At 36.2% G+C, this 22,807-nt stretch overlaps 1 protein-coding gene across 1 annotated transcript in view; it reads right to left on the bottom strand.

The window, feature by feature from the left end:
• Faf1 (Fas associated factor 1) overlaps positions 1 to 22,801 on the bottom strand; it is a 375,874-nt gene extending 353,073 nt beyond the window's left edge. The window contains exon 1 of the mRNA XM_015485020.2: positions 22,702 to 22,801. Within this exon, the coding sequence (XP_015340506.1) occupies positions 22,702 to 22,746 (45 nt within the window). The 5' untranslated portion in view covers positions 22,747 to 22,801. The remainder of the gene's footprint in view (positions 1 to 22,701) is intronic.
• Positions 22,802 to 22,807: the final 6 nt, after the last annotated feature.

Here is a 22,807-nt window from a genome sequence, read left to right as displayed (position 1 = left end):
CACATCAGTAGGTGGATTAATAACTTATACAGTATTTCCATTGCCAAAATGAACTATATTTAAATATAATTACCATGTGCTGTTCTATTTGGAAAAGAAAGACAAAAAAAATTCATTTGAAAGAAATTGTTATCAGTACACACAGAAATGACATTCTCTAATTATCTTTTTCTTTTTGCTTAATATTATCTTTTGTATCTTTTCAGGTTTCTGGTTTTGTTACAATCTTATGTTAAAGAAAAATGCTGTTAGTACCTCTTTACCAAAATAACATTCACCTTCAGGTATTCATATTTACTACATCAAAGTTAATTCCTTACAAATTGTCACTGTTTGTCTTTTTTTTTTTTTTAATTAGAACATTGTAGTTATACAGTAGGTGGGTTCATCCCAACAAAATCGTACATGCATAGAATTCGGTTTAAGTTCAAGATCCCCTGCTTTTCCCTCCTATCCTTCCTCCGCACTTCTGTGTCCTCCTGCCTCAGTCTACCAAGCCACTGGGATAATAGGCATGCACCACTACACCCAACAATTTTATTTTTGATTGGTTGTTTTTACTTATATATAAAGGTGAAATTCTCTGTGCTATATTTATAAATCATTTGCATAACATGATTTTTTTTGAAGAATTCATTCTGGGGGGCACAGGACAGCATACCTATAATCCTAGCAAATGGGTGGTTGAGACGAGAGTATTTAAAGTTCGAAACCAACATCAGCAATTTAGTGAGGCCCTCGGGACTTAGCAAGACCCTATCTCAAAAATAAAACTTAAAAAAAGGGCTGCGGAAGTGGCTCAGTGGTTAAGCAACACTGGGTTCAATTTCTGGTACAAATAAATAAATAAATCTGCATTTCTTTCCCTTTCTGTCCTTCCACTCTGCCTCTCAATCTCCTCCTTCTACAAAACTGATCTTCCCTGTATCTTATGATATCCTACCCTTCCCTCTTTCTTTCCTTTATTTTACTTTAGCTTCCACATTTGAAAGAAAACATTCATTCGACCTTTGAGTTTCTGGGTGTGGCTTATTTCACTTAACATGATGGTCTCCATTTCCATCCATTTACCTACAAATGCCATATTTCATTCTTTCTTTTTGACTGAGTAGAACTCCATTGTGTATGTTGTGTGTGCGTGTGTAGTTTCTTAACCCGTTCATCTATTGACAGGCATTGGGTTGACTCCATTATTTGGCTATTATGAATTGTACTGCTATAAAAGTTAAGGTGGCTGTATCCCTAATGTATGCTTCTTTTAGTATTTTGGATTAATACCAAGAAGTGTGATAGCTGGGTCATATGGTGGTTCCATTCCTAGTTTTCTGAGGAATTATCATACTGCTTTCCAGAGTGGTCATACTAGTCTGCAGTCCCACCAACAATGTACAAGTGTACTTTTTCCCCCACATCCTCCCAGCATTTATTATTGTTTGTAACCTTGATAATTACCATTCTGATTGGAATGAGATGAAATCTTAATGTAGTTTCAATCTGCATTTCCCTGATTGCTATATATTGAACATTTTTTCATATATTTGTTGATTATCAAGGCTGCTTCTTCTGATAAGTATCTGTACAGTTCTTTTGCCCATTTATTGATTGAGTTATTTGACTTTTTGGCAGTTTTTTTTAGTTTTTTTTTTTTAATAGTTTGTTGATGAACATACATACATACACATATACATACATACATACATACATACATACATTTATTTACTTATTTATTTATTGTGCTAAGAATTGAGCCCAGTGCCTCACACATGATAGGCAAGTGCTCTACCACTGAGCCACAACCCGAGCCCTTGAGTTCTTTATATTATATTCTAGATATTAATCCCCTATCAGAGAAATGGCTGGCAAAAATTTTCTCCCATACTCTAGGCTGTCTCTTCACACTCTTATTAATCCTTTCCTTTGCTGTGCAGAAGCTTTTTTATTTTGATGGCATCCTACTTATTGATTCTTGGTTTTAATTCTTGCACTTTGGGGATCTTATTGAGGAAGTCAGTGCCAGCATCAATACGGCAGGAGTGTTGACCCTATGTTTTCTTCTAGCAGTTGCAAGGTTTCTGGTCCAATTCCTCAGTTTCTGATCCATTTTGATTTGACGTTTGTGCTGGATCACACAAATGGGTCTAGTTTCATTTTTCTATATATAGCTATCCAGTACTCCCAGCAACATTTATTAAAGAGGTTGTCTTTTCTCCAAATATATTTTTGGCATCCTTGTCAAATATCAGATGGCTGTAAGTATGTGGGTTGTCTCAATCCAACACTAAATTGCTGATATTGGTTTTGAACTTGAAATATAAATTTTTCAGAAGTTTCCAATGATCTCCTGGGTTTCAGAAGTATCTGTAGTGATATTTCACTTTTTATCTCTAACTTTGTTGATTTGCATCTTCTCTTTCTTTTTTAATTTTCTTTTATTTGTAGATGGATACAATACTTTATTTTGATACAATACTTTATTTATTTCTTTTTTAGTTGTCTTCTATTCTGTACCACTGATCTTCATGTCTATTTTAATGCCAATACTATACTGATTTTTGTATAGCTCTATAGTATAATTATAGATCAGGCATTGTGATGCCCCCTGCATTTCTTTTCTTCTCAGTATTGCTTTGATGTTCTGACTTTCTTATTCTTTTTTTTTTTAATTTGCTCTACTTAGTTGTACATGAAAGCAGAATGCATTTCAATTCATTATATATAAATGGAGAGCAACGTTTCAATTCTCTGGTTTTACACAGCATAGAGATGCACCATTTGTGCAATCATACATGTACCTAGGGTAATGAAGTCCATCTCATTCTACCATCTTTCCTACCCCCATAACCCCTCCGCATCCTCCCCTTTGCCCAATCCAAAGTTCCTCCAATCTTCCCATGCCCCTTCTTATTCTTCCAAATAAATTTAAGGATTTTTTTTTAATTCTGTGAAGAATGTCATTGATAGTTTGATGGGGACTGCACTGATCTGTATATTGCTTTGGGTAGTATGGCCATTTTGACTATATTACTTCTGCCAATCCAAGAACATGAAAGGTCTTTCCATCTTCTAAGGTCTTCTTCAATGTCTTTCTTCAGTGTTCTGTAATTTTCATTTTAGAATTCTTTTACTTCCTTGGTTAGGTTAATTCCCAAATTTTTGTGGGTTTTTTGTTGTTGTTGTTGTTTTGTTTTGTTTTTTTTGAGGTTATTGTGAATGGATCGATTTAGTAGATTTCTTCCTACTGTTGGAATATAACAAAACTATTGATTTGTACATGTTGATCTTGTATTCTATTACTTTGCTGAACTAATTTAGAAGCTACAGAAGTCTTCTGGTGGAGTTTTTTAGATCTTCTAGACATAGCATCATGTCACCCACAGAGACAGTTTGACTCTTTTCCTATTTGTATCCCTTAAATTTCCTTTTTTTGCCTGCTTCTCTAACTAGTGTTTTGAGAACTATATTGAATTGAAGTGGTAAAAGTGGAAAACCTTGTCTTGTTACTGATTTTAGAAGACATGCTTTTAATTTTTCTCCAATCATTATGTTGGTTTTAGGTACGTCATAAATAGCCTTTATGATGTTGAGGTAAGTTCCTTCCATCCCTAGTTTCTCCAGCATTTTTAACATGAATGCGTGCTGGATTTCATCAAAGGCCTTTTCTGCATCTATTGAGATAATCCCATGATTCTTGTCCTTAATTCTGTTTAAGTGTGAATTACACTTATTGATTTGTGTATAATGAACCAACCTTTCATCCCTGGGATGAAACCTACTTGATATGGTATATTATCTTCTTGATGTGTTTTTGGATGTGGTTTGCTGATATTTTTATTAAGGACTTTTGTATCTATGTTTATCAGAGATATTGGTCTGTAATTTTCTTTCCTTGATATGTCTTTGTCTCATTTTGGTATCAGGGATATACTGGCTTCATAGGATGCATTCAGAGTGTTCTCTCCCTTTCAATTTCGTGGAATAATTTGAGAAAGACTGGTGTTCATTCTTCTTTAAAGGTCTGGTAGAACTCAGCTTAGAATCCATTTGGACCCGGGCTTTTCTTTATTAGAAGGTTTTTAATTAGTGTTTAAATTTCATCACTTGATATTGGTACATTTAGGTTATCTATTTATGCCCAGTTTGATTTGGGTAGTCATATGTATCTAGAAATTTGTCAATGTCATCTAGATTGTCTATTTATTATTATCTATTTATTCCCAGTTTGATTTGGGTAGTCACATGTATCTAAAAATTTGTCAATATCTTCTAGATTGTCCATTTATTAGAATATAAATTTTCAGAACAGTTTCCAATGATTTTCTGGGTTTCAGAAGTATATGTGGTGATACTTTGTTTATCATCTCTAACTATGTTGATTTGCATCTTCTCTAATTTTTTTTAAATTTGTAGATGGATACAATATTTTTTTTTCTTTTTTAACTGTCAATGGACCTTTATTTTATTTATTGATACACGGTGCTGAGAATCGGACCCAGTGCCTCACACAAGCGCTTTGCCACTGAGCCTCAATCCCAGCCCACTTTTATTTATTTTTATGTGGTGCTGAGGATAGAACCCAGTGCCTCACATGTACTAGGCAAGTGCTCTACCATTGAGCTACAACCCCAGCCCCATCTCTCTCTCTCTTTTGGTTAATTTAGCAAGGGTTTATCAATCGTATTTACTGCGTTCATTGATCCTGTATGGTTTTTATTCTCAGTTTCATTAATTTTGGCTCTGATCTTAATTACTTTCTGTCTTCTATGATTTTGGAATTAGTTCCTTTTCTAAGGCCTTGCAGTGGAGCATACTTTTACTTTTTTGGGATATAATTTTTCACAGTAAGCACTCAATGCTATAAATTTTCCTCTTAGAAGTACTTATATACTGTACTAGAGATTCTGACATGCTGTATCTCTATTCTCATTTGTTTCTAAGAATTTCTTGATTTCTACTCATTTCCTCTTTTATTCATTCTTCATTTAAAAGAGTATTGTTCAATCTCCATGTGTTAATATGATTTCTCTTATTTTTCTTGCTGTTGGTTTCATTCCATTAAGATCCAATAAGGTGATGAGATTATATTAATTATTCTACAAAGCTAGCACTTTGTACAAGTATAATCTATCAAGAAAACTACTATAAAATTTCTGGTGTTATGGTTTGGATGTGAGGTGTCCACCAAAAGCTGATGTGTGAGACAATGCAAGAAGGTTTAGAAGAGAAATGATTTGATTATAAGAGCCTTAACCCAATCAGTGAATTAATCTTCTGATAGGATTAACTGGGCCGTGACTGAGGGCAGGTAGAGTGTGGTTGGAGGAGGTGGGTCATTGGGGGTGTGCCATTGGGGAATATATTTTGTATTTGTCAAGTAGAGTTTCTTTCTCTCTCTCTCTCTCTCTCTCTCTCTCTCTCTCCTGCCTGATCATCATGTAAGCTGCTTCCCTATACCACACTCTCCCACCATAATGTTCTGCCTCACCTTGAGCCCCAAGGGATGAAGCCTGCTGTCTAGGGATTGAGACCTATAAAACCGTGAGACCCCAAATAAACTTTTCCTTCTCTGAAATTGCTTGTCAGGTCTTTTAGTCACAGCAGCAGAAAAGTCGACTAAAACATCAGGGTAGCTGAGAACATAGTTAAATGATAGAGCTTATGCTTAGCATGTACAAAATCCTAGGTTCAATCCCCATCACTCTGCCATATACCAAAAAAAAAAGAAAGAGAGAAAGAAAAAATTTTCCTGTGACAACAAATAGAGACGAAAATTTACCAACTACTTTGCTTAAATGCTGTGATTAGAAAGCAATAGTAATCACAGTAATTATTATTATTGTGATTGCTATGCTATCACTTCATTGTAATAGTCTCATCACTACTGTAACCCAATCATACATTAGTACATGACCTTGTTATATTAATGCTTACAATCTCCCCAAAGTTATTTTTATTTTGGCAACATATCTTTTTATTTATTTTATTATGCATAATTTAAGTATATATAAGAGCAGAGATAATAGTAAAGACAACAGGCACGAACACAGTACTCTCTAAAATTGTTACCAGGTTACAGCTAACCATTTCACTTCCTGCTGACCCTATCCCCCCCTTCACAAGTCATTTTGAAGTAAATGCTGTATATCATACCATCTCATCCATACATGCCTCTAGGAGCCAATGACACTTTTAAAAAACCCAATACATGGGGCTGGGGTTGTGGTTCAGTGGTAGCACACGCGTCTGGCATGTGTGAAGCACTGGGTTCGATCCTTGGCACCACATAAAAATAAATAAGTAAAAGAGAGGTATTGTGTCCATCTACAATTAAAAAAAATATTTTTAAAAAGAAGCCCAATACATAATCACACTTAAAAAACATAATTATTTAATATCATCAAATACCAGTCAGCATTGACAGAATATTTCTCACTATATTATTTGAAAGTAATCAGTAAACACTGTTTTCCCTTTCTAATATACCACGAGTCACCTTGAGACCTGCTTGCTTCAGCTGAAGTCAATTCTATTATTTTTTTTCACAATGCCAGTTACTTTGGGTTCAAGTTCCACTACTGAGCCATAGGGAATATACCCCAAACTGACACAACTTCCAGAAAGAAAAGGCAAAATTACTTAACACTAGTATAGACTGATAATAAGACAAAAATTTACAGACAATTATAAATGTAAAAGGTAAAGAATATGAGTAACAAAATAATCTCTTGTTGAAGTACTAAGTAATCTCAATAACTATCATTGCCACACACATCTTCATTATAAGCAATCAACAAACTCCAGCTTTTGTTTTGTTTTGTTTATTACTCTACTGGCCTCAGTCAGTCTAAGAACACCAGGAATGGTTTTACTATTCTTTCTTTATTCCAAAAAGCTATGACAGAATGAAGAAATTTTTAAAATATCTGTATGCAGTTTTCATTTGTTTTTTAAAAGGCACAGTACTTTTTAAATTTTCCCACTACTGTAGTCAATACAAACAGAAGGAAAATAAATTCCCCATTAGAAGAGAAGATGAAGCAAGCCACATACTTATTATGTCCTAGAAATCTCATTTTCTATTTAAAATTTATGCAAATTTTATACATTATAATCATTGTTATTTATGTTTTAAGAAAACAGTGTTTCTTTTTCAATTATTCTAATAAATCAATGCTTCAGAAAGATGTATACATTTATTCTATAGATTTGTTGGTCTGTGAGACAGGGTTTTGCTATGTTGTCCAGGCTGGCCTCAAACTCCTGGGCTGTGATCCTCCTGCTTCAGCCTTACAAGTAGCTAAGATTGTAGTGTATAACAACTCTCCTGGCTTATTCTGTAGCTTTGGGTATTTCCTAGCATGCACATTTGGAAAACATGGACATATAAGACTGTAGACTTGACTTTATAGTCAAACATAGCTGAGTTCCAATCTCAGCCTTGTTACTCACGACCTGTCATTAGGTAGTTGACCTTTTTAACTCCTTATTTTCTTTTTTTTTTTTTTAAGTTGTAGATGGACACAATACCTTTATTTTATGTATTTATTTTTATGTGGTGCTGAGGATCAAACCCAGGGCCTCACACATGCTAGGTGAGCGCTCTACCACTGAGCCACAACCCTAGCCCTCATTTCTCATTTTTAAATGGAAATAATAACAATGACTATCACAGACTGGATGGGTATACCAATTAGATATAATAATACACACACAAAAATAAAGCTTATCAAAGAGCCCAGCAGAAAGAAACTGCTAGCAAATGTTAGTAGTAGTTATTATAATTACTCTTTTAAATCAAACTGTAAAATAAGGGATTGTCTACCTTGCAAGGTAGGGTGGTAAGAACAGTAAAGGACCTAAGATTCTACCCAACTTAGTTGCAAGCTAATAATTTATCCTATTATAATTTCATGGATGCTAGAGGAAAATACAAGACTCTTGGGTCAAGGACAAAGAGATTTATTAGTCACATCAATAATAACCACAGTAGTAGCATTCTTTTTACACAATTCATAAACCTCAGGATGACACAGAGTGGGCCAAATGACAACGTACATCCAGTGAATTGCATTAGAGGAGAGGAACCCTGTGCTTATGGAATGTGAATCAATTATATTGGATAAAAATTATGATTGCCATTTCTTTAGAGGCAAAAATATCTTTATCTGACAGACTATAAGCAACCTGCCTTTTGGTCTGGAAGGCAACACTATCAAGGCTGGGTGAAACATGACATCCTTGCAAAGATATCCTAGAACAACCAGTGCCTCTATTCATAAGAGGTACAGAAATGTAGGAGACACGAAGAGGATTGCATTCAAACATTATCCTCTCATTTATAGCCATCCTGGATGTTGACGAATTTTTTTTAATGAGTGTGCCACTCCATCAACAACTCTGATTAATCCAACTGACAATTTGTCTCACACATAATTAATTAAAGCTGCTATCAACAAGACTAAACAGCAGGATCAGCAGGATGAGGTCAATCTTCACAATTGATTTTAACCATAATCCTCAAGATCACATACCCAAATAAGATAGATCCTATGAGCCATCAGGGTCTACCCCAGAGTTATAATATGGATATGAGGTGTTACCCAAAAGTTCCTATGTCAATGCACAAATGTTTGGAGGTGAAATGACTGGCTTGTGGGAGCTGTAACCTATCTAATCAGTTCATCCTAGTTTGAATGAACTCACAGGGTGGTAGCTATAGGCAGGCGGGGCATGGATGGAAGAGGTGACTCACTAGGGGTAAGCCCTAGAAAGATTCATATTCCCTGTGGCCCCCTCCCTCTCTCTGCTTCCTGGCTGCCAGAAATGAAGCAGCACTTCTCCACTTCCCCGCTGATGTTTTGCCTCACTTTCAGCCCGCCATGGACTGAACCTCTGAAACCCTGAGCCTAAAATAAATTTTTCATTAAGTTGCTCTTGTCCACTATTTTGGTCACAGAGACAAAAACCTGACCAACACACTCAAAAAGCCAGGTGGCTTTTCCATTTCTCCCAAGGCATTAATACAAGAACAATAGGATGGATTAGCAATTGTGCAGACTGCCTTAGCCCACTAAGAAAAATCAAGGGCAATTTTATCCTTAAACAACTCTGGTCAATGAATTGAGACTGACCTTAATCCATCTCAAGGCCACAGTACTGTCACTGATTGCTTAAGCTAAAAAAAAAAGTCAAAAAACAAAAGAAAAATTTTATACTGCCTAAGCTAAATGAACCACTCCCCTCATAGAGACAAGTGTTCACAGAGTATACATAAGTAACAAATCAGTTATCACTCGGGGAAGCTTCCCCAAGTAACCAAAAATAAACTCACTTTGGAAAGATCTCAAAAGTCATCTACAGACTACAAAATCTACTGATATTTCCTTAAAATTCAAAGGTACAAGAGTCTATGTTTTTAGGAGGCAGGCAAGTCAAGGCTTGGTTTACACTAAAGAAGTACAATCCCAAGGGCACAGATAATGCTCCTAGAAAGGATTGTAAAGCTAAAAGACAGTGCTGCATGCTCCACACACAATCTAACCCCACTAAAACTTCAACAATAATTTAATACAAAGATTAGGGGATATAAACCCCCAAACTAACAACCAGACCCCAAGTAGAAATTGCTAGGGAGGGGCCTCAGGTCCCACTCGTGGACATTTGCTCCTATAACAACACTAGAGAGGATAACTGTGTACACCACACCTACAAAGGACCTCATCCTAGATCCCATTTCTTTAGAACATACAGAGTTGTCAAGTCTAGAAGAATGATCACAGAGGGTATACCCCACATACCCTGCTATATACAACTCAAATGCCTGACCTCAATAAAGAGATAGAGATACTGAATAAGAACCAAACAAATCTTGGAAATGAAAGACATAATAAATCAAATAAAAAATTAAGCTGAAAGTCTCTCCAATAGAGTATACCAAGTAGAAGACAGAATCCAAGAGCTAGAAAACAAAGTGGACAGCCTTGAATATTCAGACGATATTAAAGAAAAGAAAGTAAATTACCATGATCAAAATATACAAGAACTCTGAAACAACATTAAAAGACCAAATTAAAGAATCATTAAAATTCAAGAGGGATGCAAGATACAGGTTAATGGCATGGATAACAATGGAGGTGAAAGAACTCTATAATGAAAATTATAGAACACTGAAGAAAGAAACTGAAGATTTTAGAAGATGAAAAGAATATCCATGTTCTTAGGCAGAATTAATATTGTTTAAATGGCCACATTACTAAAAGTGATCTAAATATTCAATGCAATTCCCATCAAAATACCAATGATAATCTTCATAGAACTAGAAAAACAGACCTAAAATTCATATGGAAGATAAAAGACCCATCCTTTTTTATTTTTGTTTTTTGGTACTATGAATTTAACCCAGAGACACTTAAACATTCAGCCACATCCCCAGCACACACCCCCTCCCCTTTTTTTTGAGACAGGGTCTCACTAAGTTGCTTAGGGCCTCACTAAATTGCTAAGGCTGGCTTTGGACTTGTGATCCTCCTACCTGAGTCATTGGGATTACAGCCATGCACCTCCACGCCTGGCTAGCCAAAGCAATTGTAAGCAAAAGAAAAAAAAAAAAAAACAATGCTGGAAGAATTATAATACCTGATTTCAAATTATACTACAGAGCTGTAATGACAAAAACAGCCCGGTAACTGCCATAAATATATACATACAAGCCAATGCAGCAATAGAATAAAAGAAATAAATTCACATAGATATATACAGTCACCTGATTATTGACAAAGGCGTCAAAAATATATATTGGAGAAAAGAGAGCCTTTTTTAAATGGTACTCATAAAAATGGATATCCATACATAGAAGAATGAATCTACATCCCTACCTCTAACCCTGCATAAGTCAACTTGAAATGGATCCTAGACCTAGAAATTAGACCAATAACTTTGCAACTGCAAAAAGAAAATATAGGGTCAGTGCTCCAATATATAGGCATAGGCAACAATTTCTTCATAGGCCTTTTAAAGAATTAATAAATGGGATGACATCAAATTAAAAAGCTTCTGTGCAGCAAAGAAAACAAAAGTATGAAGAGAAGCCCTACAGAATGGGAGAAAATCTTTGCCAGCTACTCTTCCAAAAGGGGACTAATATCTAGAATAAATAAAGGACTCACAAGAGGGGAAAAGGGGATGATCTAATCAACAAGTGATCTGAGCAAGCACTTCTCAAAAGAATAACAAATGGCCAACAAATAATGAACAAAAGTTCAATATTTCAGCAGAGAAATACAAGTCAAAATCACACTAAGATTTTCATCTCACTAGTTAGACTGGCAATCATCAAGCATACAAATAATACTAAATGCTGGCAAAGATGTGAAGGAAAAAGAACACTTTATACAGTGTTCGTAGGACTTTAAATTAGTGCAACCACTACAGCAATCAGTATGGAGTGCCTCAAATACTAAGAATGGAACCACCATATGACCCAGGTGTTATCACTCCTCAGTATTTACCCTCAAAAATTAAAGTCAACATACTATAGCAATACATGCATGCCCCTATTTATAGAAGCACAATTCACAATATCAAAGTTATAGAACTAGCTTAAGTGTCCATCAACAGATGAATAGATAAATAAAAAGAGGTATGTATATACAACAGAGTTGTATTCTGCCATAAAGAATAATGAGGGGCTGGGGATGTGGCTCAAGCGGTAGCACGCTTGCCTGGCATGTGTGGGGCGCTGGGTTCGATCCTCAACACCACATAAAAATTAAAAATAAAGATATTGTGTCCACCTAAACTAAAAAATAAACATTTAGGAAAAAAAAGAATAATGAAATTGTTGTTACAGGAAAATGGATGGAATTAAGATCATTGTTTTAAGTGATATAAGCCAGACTCAGGAAGTCAAGGGTTGTCTGTTTTCTCTCACGTGTGGCAGCTAGACAGAAAAAAAAGGGAGGAGGAAAGAGGGTGATTTCATAAAATTAGAAGGGAGACCGGTTTAGTAGAGAAAGGGACCAGCAGAGGGAAGAGGGGAGAGAAAAAGTACTAGAGAATGAAACTGAACAAATTATATTAGGTACACATACCAATGTCATAATGTACTCCACTATTACATATAATTATAATGTACCAAATAAAAAATTAATTGAAGAAAAAAAGAAAGAGTTGTTAGATCTTTACAAGTAGGATCTACTTCAGGCTAAGAGACACAGTCAATCTATGTCCCAACCTAGGGCTTAACACTTGTTTTGGGAAGGAATAAATAAGATCAGTCCAGCCCCTATCCAGGCCAAAATTCAGGTGGCCATCATCTGTCCCACAAATTCTCTGAGTGAAGGCTATGGGATGCAGTGAAGAAGACATCTGAGTGTTTTGACACTTATTTTGGATGGAAGATACAGAGCTAGGGCCAATCCCGATAAGGAGAACAGCAAATCCCGACCAGAGCCACCTAATAGGGAATACCAGATACAGTAGTTAATTAAATTTAACGTGCTTGCAGCAATTTAGAAAAGCTGCACCTAGGAATTTTCCTTTTTTCCTTCATAAGAAAGTCTTTAAGAATGGTTGTCAGGGCTGGGGTTGTGGCTCAGCGGTAGAGCACTCACCTAGTACTTGCAAGGCCTGGGTTCGATCCTCAGCACCACATATAAGTAAATAATTAAAATAAAGGTATTGAGTCCATTACAACTAAAAAAAAAAAAAGAATGGTTGTGAAGGGCTGGGGTTGTGGCTCAGGGGTAGAGCACTTGCCTAGCATGTGAGAAGCACTGGGATCCATTCTCAGCACTGCATACAAATAAAAAATAGATAAAGGTCCATTGATAACTCAACAATATTAAAAAAAAAAAAAAGAGTGGTTGTGAAAGACAAAGAACATTAATGTCTTTCCCTCCCCTGAACATTAGAAGTCTAAGATATTTCCTCCTCCAGTATCAGGACTATTGCTCTGTTCACTGCCACAAAAGTCATTATTTCCCATTCCAGTAGCCATTAACTTCATCTTTTTTTCCAATCATTTCATACTCACACCTAGACCTTTTATCTAGAAATGTCAAGTACAAGAAGTTCAATAGAATTTTTATGAAACCTACAGAAACCCATTATGGCCTCCACTGGCCCACATGGGCCACCAATGGACACAGCAATCAGTATACTAAACCACAGTCACTATTCTGATAATCTAGAACTGTATCAATCCAACAAGAGACTCCAGGTAGCTGAACAAGAACTAGGTTTGAATTCTGAAAGCCACCGTTTGGTCTTGCCACCACATAGAAGGTACACACCAGCCAAGCTGGTTTGCAGTTGTTGCTAGTGGAAAAACAGAAACAACATGCCCACAAACGGTCGACGTGGAATCTCAATTTTTCAAAACAAGGCTATAAACTTCCCATCTCTTCCGTCCTGATCATTACTCAGAAAGTGATCAAGCTTAGACAATTCCTTTCTGGGGAGAGTTGTATTCGGAGACCAAACTGACTTACTAAGGTATGTGAACTAGGAGGAAGCAAAGGATTTCAAATTTGATTTTTGAAAAAACTGTCCCAATGTTCAATGTTCATCGACAAACTACACATCTATGACTGGCAAGGGAAACAAACAGTCCATAAAATATCAACCACTGTTGGGTGGTTTTTGCAATAAAAGGTGCATCACCATCGGAATGAAAATGGTCTAGAAAGTCTTTAAAAACATAATACAGGTTAGTTTCTAGGGCCACAATGGTGTAGCCAGAACCAGCTGATCAGAGTGCAACAGCAACATCACAACCAGAAGAAGTGCCAATATCAATGAGGCACCACTGATAGCTCTGAGAGAAAGGTCAAAGATCCAATATACAATCTGCTAGGAGTAGGCAGTGATCATGCCCCCCTATGCAATTGGTTTTTCTTATCCCAAGACAAATGGGTAAACTTTTGGCAGGAGTTGTAAATCTGACACGTAGTGCTATCCTTTGTGTCAGACACAGAGTCCTTTACTTTGTGCTCAGTTGATGATGGTTGATATGCCATCACATCTAATACAATGATGAATACAGGCAACATGGGTATGGACAGCATGGCCTCAATCAGAAACTTGCTTCTAGTAAACTTCATCAGAAAACAAGTCCTTACTGTGGACACCTTCATGAGTGATACGAATGGTTTGATCAGTATCTATAATTTATTTGTATAATTCATAGGTTTAAAAAGAACTGTCATCAATCTGCAAGTCTAGAGTTTTCCAAGTGGCAGACCAAAGAGCTATGCCATTGGCAACAGGCAAAAGTCAGTAAAAACAAGTTTCATCAAGAGTACTGGCCAGAGCTTTAAGAACAGCCTTGAGTTCTGCCCAATGAACAGAGCAATCATACCCATTTTCAGTCTGCCTAGCTAGTGCACAGGCTGAACAGATTCAGAACTAAGCAAACATAATCATCTTTCTGCCTGGCTGAACCATCAGTGAACTAGGCCCAGGTTTAGAATAAAATTTCTGTGAATTGAGGTCTCCGTTGTGCCAATGGCTTTGCTTAAAACAACAAAGGGGGAAATAAAGTTTCCTCCAAAGAGGCTGAGCCATAGACATTAAGCACTCCATCTCTCAGGAAAACCAAGGTTCCTAGCAAATTTGTTTTTTGCCCCAGAAGCTGCAAATTTGCATCCTTTCATGCTCTAAAGTAAGTACACACATCCAAAACTCTTGTCTGAAGGGGGGATGAACCTCCTGCTCAGACCCAACACATCTTAGTAGTAGTAGTTACAATGGGGAGAGCCTAAGGCTAACCTTCAGAATGGTCAAAAAAGTCCTGCCCAGGCCTATGGCTCAGCAGTAGAGTGATGGCCCTGGGTTAGATCCTCAGCACCACATAAAAACAAATAAATAAAATAAAGGTATTGTGTCCAATAAAAAAAAAATAATAACAATAAATTTTTTTTTAAAAAAAGTCCTGCCCACCCAAAAGAATTAGTAACAACCAGAGAAATGTTCAGACAGCCATCTTCAACCCAACTTCTTAGAATTTAGTGTGCAACTACCTCCCCACTAAGAGCCAATAGAGAACAAAGAACAATTTGGTCACATGTTTCTACTAATTCCCATGAGATTCCCCAAATTCTGTTAACTAAGCTATAAGTTCTTCATCTTTCTTCTTCCAAAATGTCATGTCTGTCAACATTCCATCCTTGTCACCAAAACTGTTAAAAACTGCAAAGTATCTGAGATTTATCCTACTTGCAAACTAACAATTTTGCCTGCCAGTTTCATAGGTGCTGGCTAAAAACACTAACTCCTAGGTCAAGAACAATGAACTTAATTATTCAGAGTACTATCATAGTCAGAGTAACAGCATTTTCTTGCACTGATTCTCCAATTCCATTTCCCACAGAATGCCACAAAGTAGGCACATGCAGTGGAATGCATTATAGAAAAGGAACCCAGAACCTAGAGAACTCAAATCTTTTTAATGGAAAGTATGTGTGCCTGCCCTTCATTCCAGAGGGAGATATTATCTCTATCTTCCAAAGCTTTTCAATAGGGACATGCTTGAAAAAGAAACAAAGGTAATCAATGCCTCTGCTCAACAAGATATGCAAAAAAAAAAAAAAAAATGGAGAATTATGTCACTATATCCCAATGCAGGATCACTATAAAGGTTATATATTAAGTACCTTGCACAGCTATCTGAAACATGTAAAGGAACCCAAAGCTATTAAACTTAAAATATGACTCCTCAATTGTGTCTCCACCTCACTTTAAGGAGATGCCAAAAGATACATTTAAATTGACTTTAAAAAATAATTCAATAACTTCTGTCCATTGGGGAAAAAGAAGGCAAGAGAGCCAGCAGGGATCAAGATAAAAAGATTCCTCTCAGTAACACTCTTGTATTATAGTAGCTACCATTAAAGAATCCAGAGAATCAAGGTGAGTTGCAAAGAAAAAGAAAGTGACTCAAACCTAACTCCAAAGCCATTAAGGTACACATAATCTGAAAATTCTCCTTCCTTTACTACAGCTTGACATCTCATCCTTTCTATCTCAATAATTTCTCTATAACCATAAATAAAGGCAGGTTCTGTTAATTTAACTAGACTACTTTTTGAAATTAGGTGTCAAGCTCATTGTAAAACCTATGATTAGTGATTAATATGGTGAACAATTTTGATTTAAGATTAAAATGTCTGCCTTAAAAAACAATTGGAGGGATGGGGTATAACTGAATAGTAGAACATGTTCAAATCCTAGCACTGGGGGAAAAAAAAAAGTTGAGAGTGAAACTATAATCAAGAAGAGTGACTGACACAACAATTCAGTAATAATATTAAAACTTTTACAAAGTTCTTGAACTCAAGTTTGACATTTTACCATATTACCTTACTGAGGCCCTTCATAAAATCTAAATCAAGTCACTATATTCAGATCACTTGGAAGTTATAATACTCAATGTAATATAACAAATTTTTATTCTCTCAAAGGCAGAGAGAATGATTTTGATTCAAAATCATATCTGTAAATAGTAGATACTTAAAAACATAAAAATTTAACCAGGTGTGGTGGCACACACCTGTAATCCCAGCAACTCAGAAGCTTGAGACAAGGGGATCCCAGGTTCAAAGCCAGCCACAGCAACTTAGTAAGACCCTGTCTCAAAAAATAAAATAAAGGGATGGTATGTGGCTCAATAGTTAAGCACCTCCAGGTTAAATCCCCAATAACAATATACATATTTTACACACACACACACACACACACACATATATATATATACATCCATCCTATTTGTGCCATAACTAAATTAACAGCTATATACTAATAAATATTCACTGAGCACTTATTACTAGACACTAGGAGAATCAAAACTTCATTTAGGGGCTGGGGTTGTGGCTCTGTGGTAGAGTACTTGTCTAGCATGTGTGAGGCACTGGATTCAATCCTTAGCACCACATAAAAATAAATAAATAAAATAAAGTTACTGTGTCTACCTACAACTGAACATAAAATTTTAAAACTTCATTTAGAAGAAGACAAAGTTATAAAGGGGCAGAAACTATGTTCAGTAGATAGGTGTCATGGAACACTAGACTTCAAAAAGGAGCTCAGAGGCCAATGAAATCTTAAAACTGCATGGTAACTCTGGAGGCCGAGGGAGGAGTATCACAAGTTCAAGACCAGCCTCAAAAACTTAGCAAGGCCCAAAGCAACTTAATGAGACCCTCTCAAAAAAAAAAAAAAAAAAAAAAAAAAAAATATTAAAAGGGCTGGAAATGTAGCTCAGTGGTAAAGCACCCCTAGATTCAACCTCCAATCCTCCCCCCAAAAAAATTACTAAATGGAGAAACAAAAGTGTGATTTACTTATAGTTCCATATAGGAAATATAACTAAAAGTAACATCAAAATTGGGGCTGGGGATATAGCTAAGTTGGTAGAGTGCTTGCCTACCATGCACAAGGCCCGGGGTTCAATCCCCAGCACCACCAAAAAAAAAAAAAGTAACATCAAAATCAATGCCAAATTTGAGAAAAAAATAAAGGAATTCTTAAACTATGATCACTAGATCCAGAAAGAATACTTTTTAGCAAGGCAGACAGGGTTTTCTTTCTGAGAAAGTCTGAAACAAAATATTACTACTACTGGGAGTTGTTCTTTTTTTCTTCACTTGAGTAGCACTATGCTCTCTGTCTCTGTATTATCAGCAACAGAGAAACAAAAATAGAAAAATATAAAACAAACTGTGATACTAATCTAAATGGATACTCCCCCTTTTTGTTCCCAAAGGAAAAATGTTTTTTATATAATACATATATATATGGGGGGGTAGTTGGTATTGAACTCAGGGACATTTTATCACTAAGTTACAACATCCCCAGTCCTTTTTATTTTGAGATAGGTCTTGCTAAAAATTGGTGAGGCTGGCCTTGAACTTGCAATCCTCCTCCAATAGCCTCCTGAGTCACTAGAATTAAAGATGCGCCACCATAAAAGTTTATTTTGGAGCTATAAAATTTTATTTTAGAAAAGAAATCACCATGACAGTAACCAAAAGGGTGGAGAGAGGCTCATATTTGTGGTCAACCCAGAACCACATAAGAGATAACTAATATTACTGAAATTATCTGACAGCAACTGTGATTGTCTAGATAACTATTTTCACATCTATAAACAAACCAAATAGGGTTTCAAAGTTTGTTTGATTGAATGATTTTTGTAAAGGAAAAGAAAGAATAAAAATCAGTTGTTAAAGAATTCTACAATTACTAAAAGAACAAGATTTGGAACTTTCACTTGAATGCATCTCTGTTATAAAAACATTGGGGGGGGGGGAATCTCATGATTAATCAATGCCTATCTGCTTTTTTAAACCCAGGAAATTTCTTTACACTCCCTCCTGGGTATAGCTAGGAAGAACTGTAGGTGTACTATTCTATTTATTCCTATACCAGTAACACACTGTGCTAACAACACTATGGATGTTTAAAGGTACATTTTGGTAAAATATTCCAAATTCTAAATTCACTATCTCAGAGCTAACTTTAAAAATAATTCTCTAAACAAGATGCTGGCATTCTCTCCATTCAAATTTTGGTGGTGCAGCCACTACAGATAACAGTATGGCAGTTCCTAAAAAACTAAAATTAGAATTATCATGTGATTCAGCAATTTTACTTCTGGGTATATACCCAAAAGAACTGAAAGCAGGGATTCAAACAAATGTCTATATATCAGTGTTCACAGCAGCATTATTCATAATAGCCAGAAGGTGAGACTCTATATCCATTGAAAATGTATGAATAAACAAAATGTGAAATATACAAACAATGAAACATTATTTAGCTATAAAAGGGAATAAAATTCTGACACATAACACAAAATTGATAAACCTTGAAATATTATAAGTGAAATAAGCCAGTCACAAAAGGATAGAGTATATGATTCCATTTATATAAGCTATCTAGAACAGTCAAATTCATGAAGAGGGAATAGAATAGTAGTTGCCAAGGGCCAGAGACAGGGAGGAATGGATACATAGTTACAGTTTTATAGAATGAAAAGAGTTCTGAAGATGGTTGTGGTCATGGTTACACTGCAATGTGAATGTACTTAATCCCATTTAAGACTTAAAGGAGCTTAATATGGCAAATTTTAGTATACATATTTTACCACAATTAATTTTTTTTTTTATGGTTGAGATTGTAGTTCAGTGGTAAAGTGCCTGCCTAGCATGTACAAGGCCCTAAACTTGATCCCCAGCACTACAAAAAATAAAATATTTACTTAACTGGGATAATTTTCAGGGGGCTGTTTGACTTGTACAAAGTTCCCCCACCTATACTAACCCATTAAGTATGAGCTATAATATTCCATCCACTTCTTATCACCATTCTCCACTGATTTCAATAGAAGTCTTTTCTCTAGTGAGTTGAAATAGTCAAAAATAATACAAAATTCCTTCTCAAAAGATTTTACAGTTGTAGCACACCTGCAATCCCAGTGACTCAGGAGGCTAAAGCAGGAGGACCACAAGTTCCAGGCCAGCTTCAGTCATTTAGCCAGGCCCTAAGCAACTTAGCAAGATCGTGTCTAAAACTAAAAAATAAAAAGGGCTGGGGATATAGCTCAAGTGGTAGAGCTCCCCTATTTTTAATCCCTACTACTACTGTTAAAAAAGAAAAAAAAAAAAAAAGCTTTTCCATACTTAACATTGTATTTATTAGAACCTATTGTCCAGCAATGATCAAAACTGAATTTTAAATCTAATCAAATTTTTGAATTATGTCTTTTCTACAAAGACACTGAACTCTCAAGTTATTACAAATTCTCAAATCATAAGTAGATAAACAAAATATGAATTTGATATATTCATTTTTGTGTGGGAAAAATAATTTGTCCAGTTATAGAAGAAACTGATGTCATCCAATAATCTATATCCACTCTTGAGAGACTGTCTGAAGGTTCTAGAAAGGGAATGCTGCTACTCGTATACCCTTGGCCATACCTTTGACCCAAGTAGGGTCCTACTCTATATTCTCCTCTATAGGGGAAGGTTGTCCTCTTCAGCAGCTTTGGGACGCACAAGGAGTGGTGAGGAAGGAAGGGGACATCCACCTAGCCAGCCAGATCAGCTGAATCAACCCTGATGATCAATAGGGTGACAGATGTTGCAGCCAGATCACCTTCATATCCTACACCCAAGTCTTTAAGTATAATCTTTAAAATAAATTACCTGGTTTTCATATAACTGGATAAATGCTTTTTTTAATATTTATTTTTTAGTTTTAGGTGGACACAATATCTTTATTTTGTTTTTATGTGGTGCTGAGAATCGAACCCACTGCTTCACACATGCTAGGTAAGCGCGCTACCACTTGAGCCACATCCCCAGCCCCATAAATGCTTATTTTTAAAAGTCAGTCCTGAAAAAACATACTATATAAAAAACAGGAAGTATAATCAATTTTAAAGTAAGACTACAAAAGCAAACTTCTCTGGCATTTTGATTTCTAAGAGGATTACAGGTTCCTAAATATACAAAAGGTTAATGTGTTTAACATGTATATAGCTTTCTAAATAGCTTTTTATTCTATCAACAATATCTTCTTAGCTATTTGACAATATAAAATTAACTTTCCCATTTGGTAAACAACCATTCACAGCACATGCCGTTAAGTTTTTTTGTTTTTTCATTAATAAACAATAATGCACAGCATTTTCCTTGGCCAATAGGACCATTCCAGTAAAAGAAAATCTTCTTCAAATTTATTGAGATCAAAATAATCATGACCAAAACTCCAGATACTTGTCAGAAAAATATTAACATTGCCTCTTAGAGTAAGAACCTGGGCTGGGGATATAACTCAGTGGTAAAGCTCTTACACAGCATGCTTAAGGCCTTGGATTCAAATCTTCACACCACAAAAAAAGGGGGGGCAGGGATGCAAGCTTGAAATTTCAGCACAAAGGAGGCTGAAGCAGGAGGATCTCAAATTCAAGGCCGGCTTCAGCAACTTAGTGAAGTGGTAAGCACCTAGCAAGAACCTGTCTCAAAATAAAAAATAAAAAAGGCTAGAGACATGGTTCAGTGATTAAGCACCCCTGGATTCAATAACTGGTACCTCCTTCCCCTCCCCAAAAAAAACTAAACTAAATTTCCAGTTTTTTAGTCAACGTAAGATTAAACAGTAAGCATAATAATTGTCACAAATAATAAAATTGAAAGCAGCAACAAATTATTAGAGGTAAAAAGTTTGGTGAAATCAAAATAAAGTTATAATTAACTTAGGGCTTTTAACAAAGTAAACTGCACTTTTTGTTGACCAAAGACTTTCCCATCAGAACACAACAGTTTTATAACAGGATAAAACTATACCCAGAAATATAGAATTCTTTTTCACACAATGCATACCACATTAAAGATTGAACTGAAGGATTTAAAACAAAAAAGCTAAACCAAAAAAATGATGAAAGATTTAGGCAAGCAAAAGACCTCAAGCCATTCCTAAACCTACAAAACAACAAAATCTTGTAGTGGACTTATTTTAAGATTCTTCCTTTCCCTAGTCTTGTGAGTATAATATAAAGAAAATGTAGCTACTTGTACATTCCCAGCACATCACATACCACAGAGTAACCAAAAGAACAAACTCTGGAAATGATCAAAATGGTCACCAGAACATGAAGTTGTAAAAATAAAGAATAATAAGGGAGTCCGGGGTGGGGAAGAAGCCCAAGAAAAGCTCAGTGAGGAAAATGATGCCTACAATGCTAGTGTTGGATCACAGCAACAAAAGTTTGACTATACTTGACAATACCTTCTAAGTTAATGTCAAAATGGATAGAAACACTAAAATATTTTCTTCACCAAACAGCAAAAGACAAAGTTAACATTCAAAGAGTATCACTTCTAACTCCAACTATCTCCTGATGCATACAGCTCTAATTTGAAAGGGCCTCCCTAAGATACTTACGTGCCAGTGTCACTATTGCGGGGAATAACCTTTACTTATCTTTTAAGTTATTCCTGGAGACAGTACACCAACCAAGCATTTAAATCTGTAGGGGAGGGGGAGCCGCAACATATGAATTGGTTATTAAGCACGTGAAATCACTGTAGAGAATACAATGGAATACAGACTACTGTCTCTTCCTTATCTTCTTACCCTCCAAAGATTCCAGTAAGGCACTCAAAGTCTCAAATGTTTATTTCTCTTTGAAAAGGACTAGAATGCCCAGCTACTCTCACCACCACCTCCTCATCATTCTGTTTTATTCTTCCCTTAATACAATACACCACACCCATAACACACACTACACACAAACACACAAACACACTCACACACACACGCACACACTCCAAACATCCCAAGCTCCTCATGGAACAACCCAAACACCTCATACTTAATGGCCCCTCACTTAATACCCCCAAATTTTACACATTCCTTATGTGATAAACACTTCACACATAGTAACCCAAAATTCATAACCTCCAACCTAAATATCTCATTCAATCCGTACTTAATACATTCTACACACACCCACAGTAGCAAATGAATTATGCTTCCCCACGGCTTACGATTCACAAAACACACACACACCACGTCCCGTATAAAAGCCTCAACTACACACCACTGCAGTGCTCAAACAAACGCTGGGAAGAGGCCACCTTTCAGATACCCGGAATTCACGAGGCTGGAAGAGGGAGGAGAATCAGGCCAAAACCTCACCTGAAAATCCGCCAGGATCATCTCCCGGTCCATGTTGGACGCCATGGCGGCCGCCGAGTACCGCGGCTCCGGGAGCGAAGCGCGCACCTGTGAGGGAGACGGCGCC

The sequence above is a fragment of the Marmota marmota genome, unplaced genomic scaffold (assembly GCF_001458135.2).
Source record: "Marmota marmota marmota unplaced genomic scaffold, marMar, whole genome shotgun sequence".
Lineage (NCBI taxonomy): Eukaryota > Metazoa > Chordata > Mammalia > Rodentia > Sciuridae > Marmota > Marmota marmota.
This window is presented reverse-complemented; position numbering and strand designations above follow the sequence as displayed.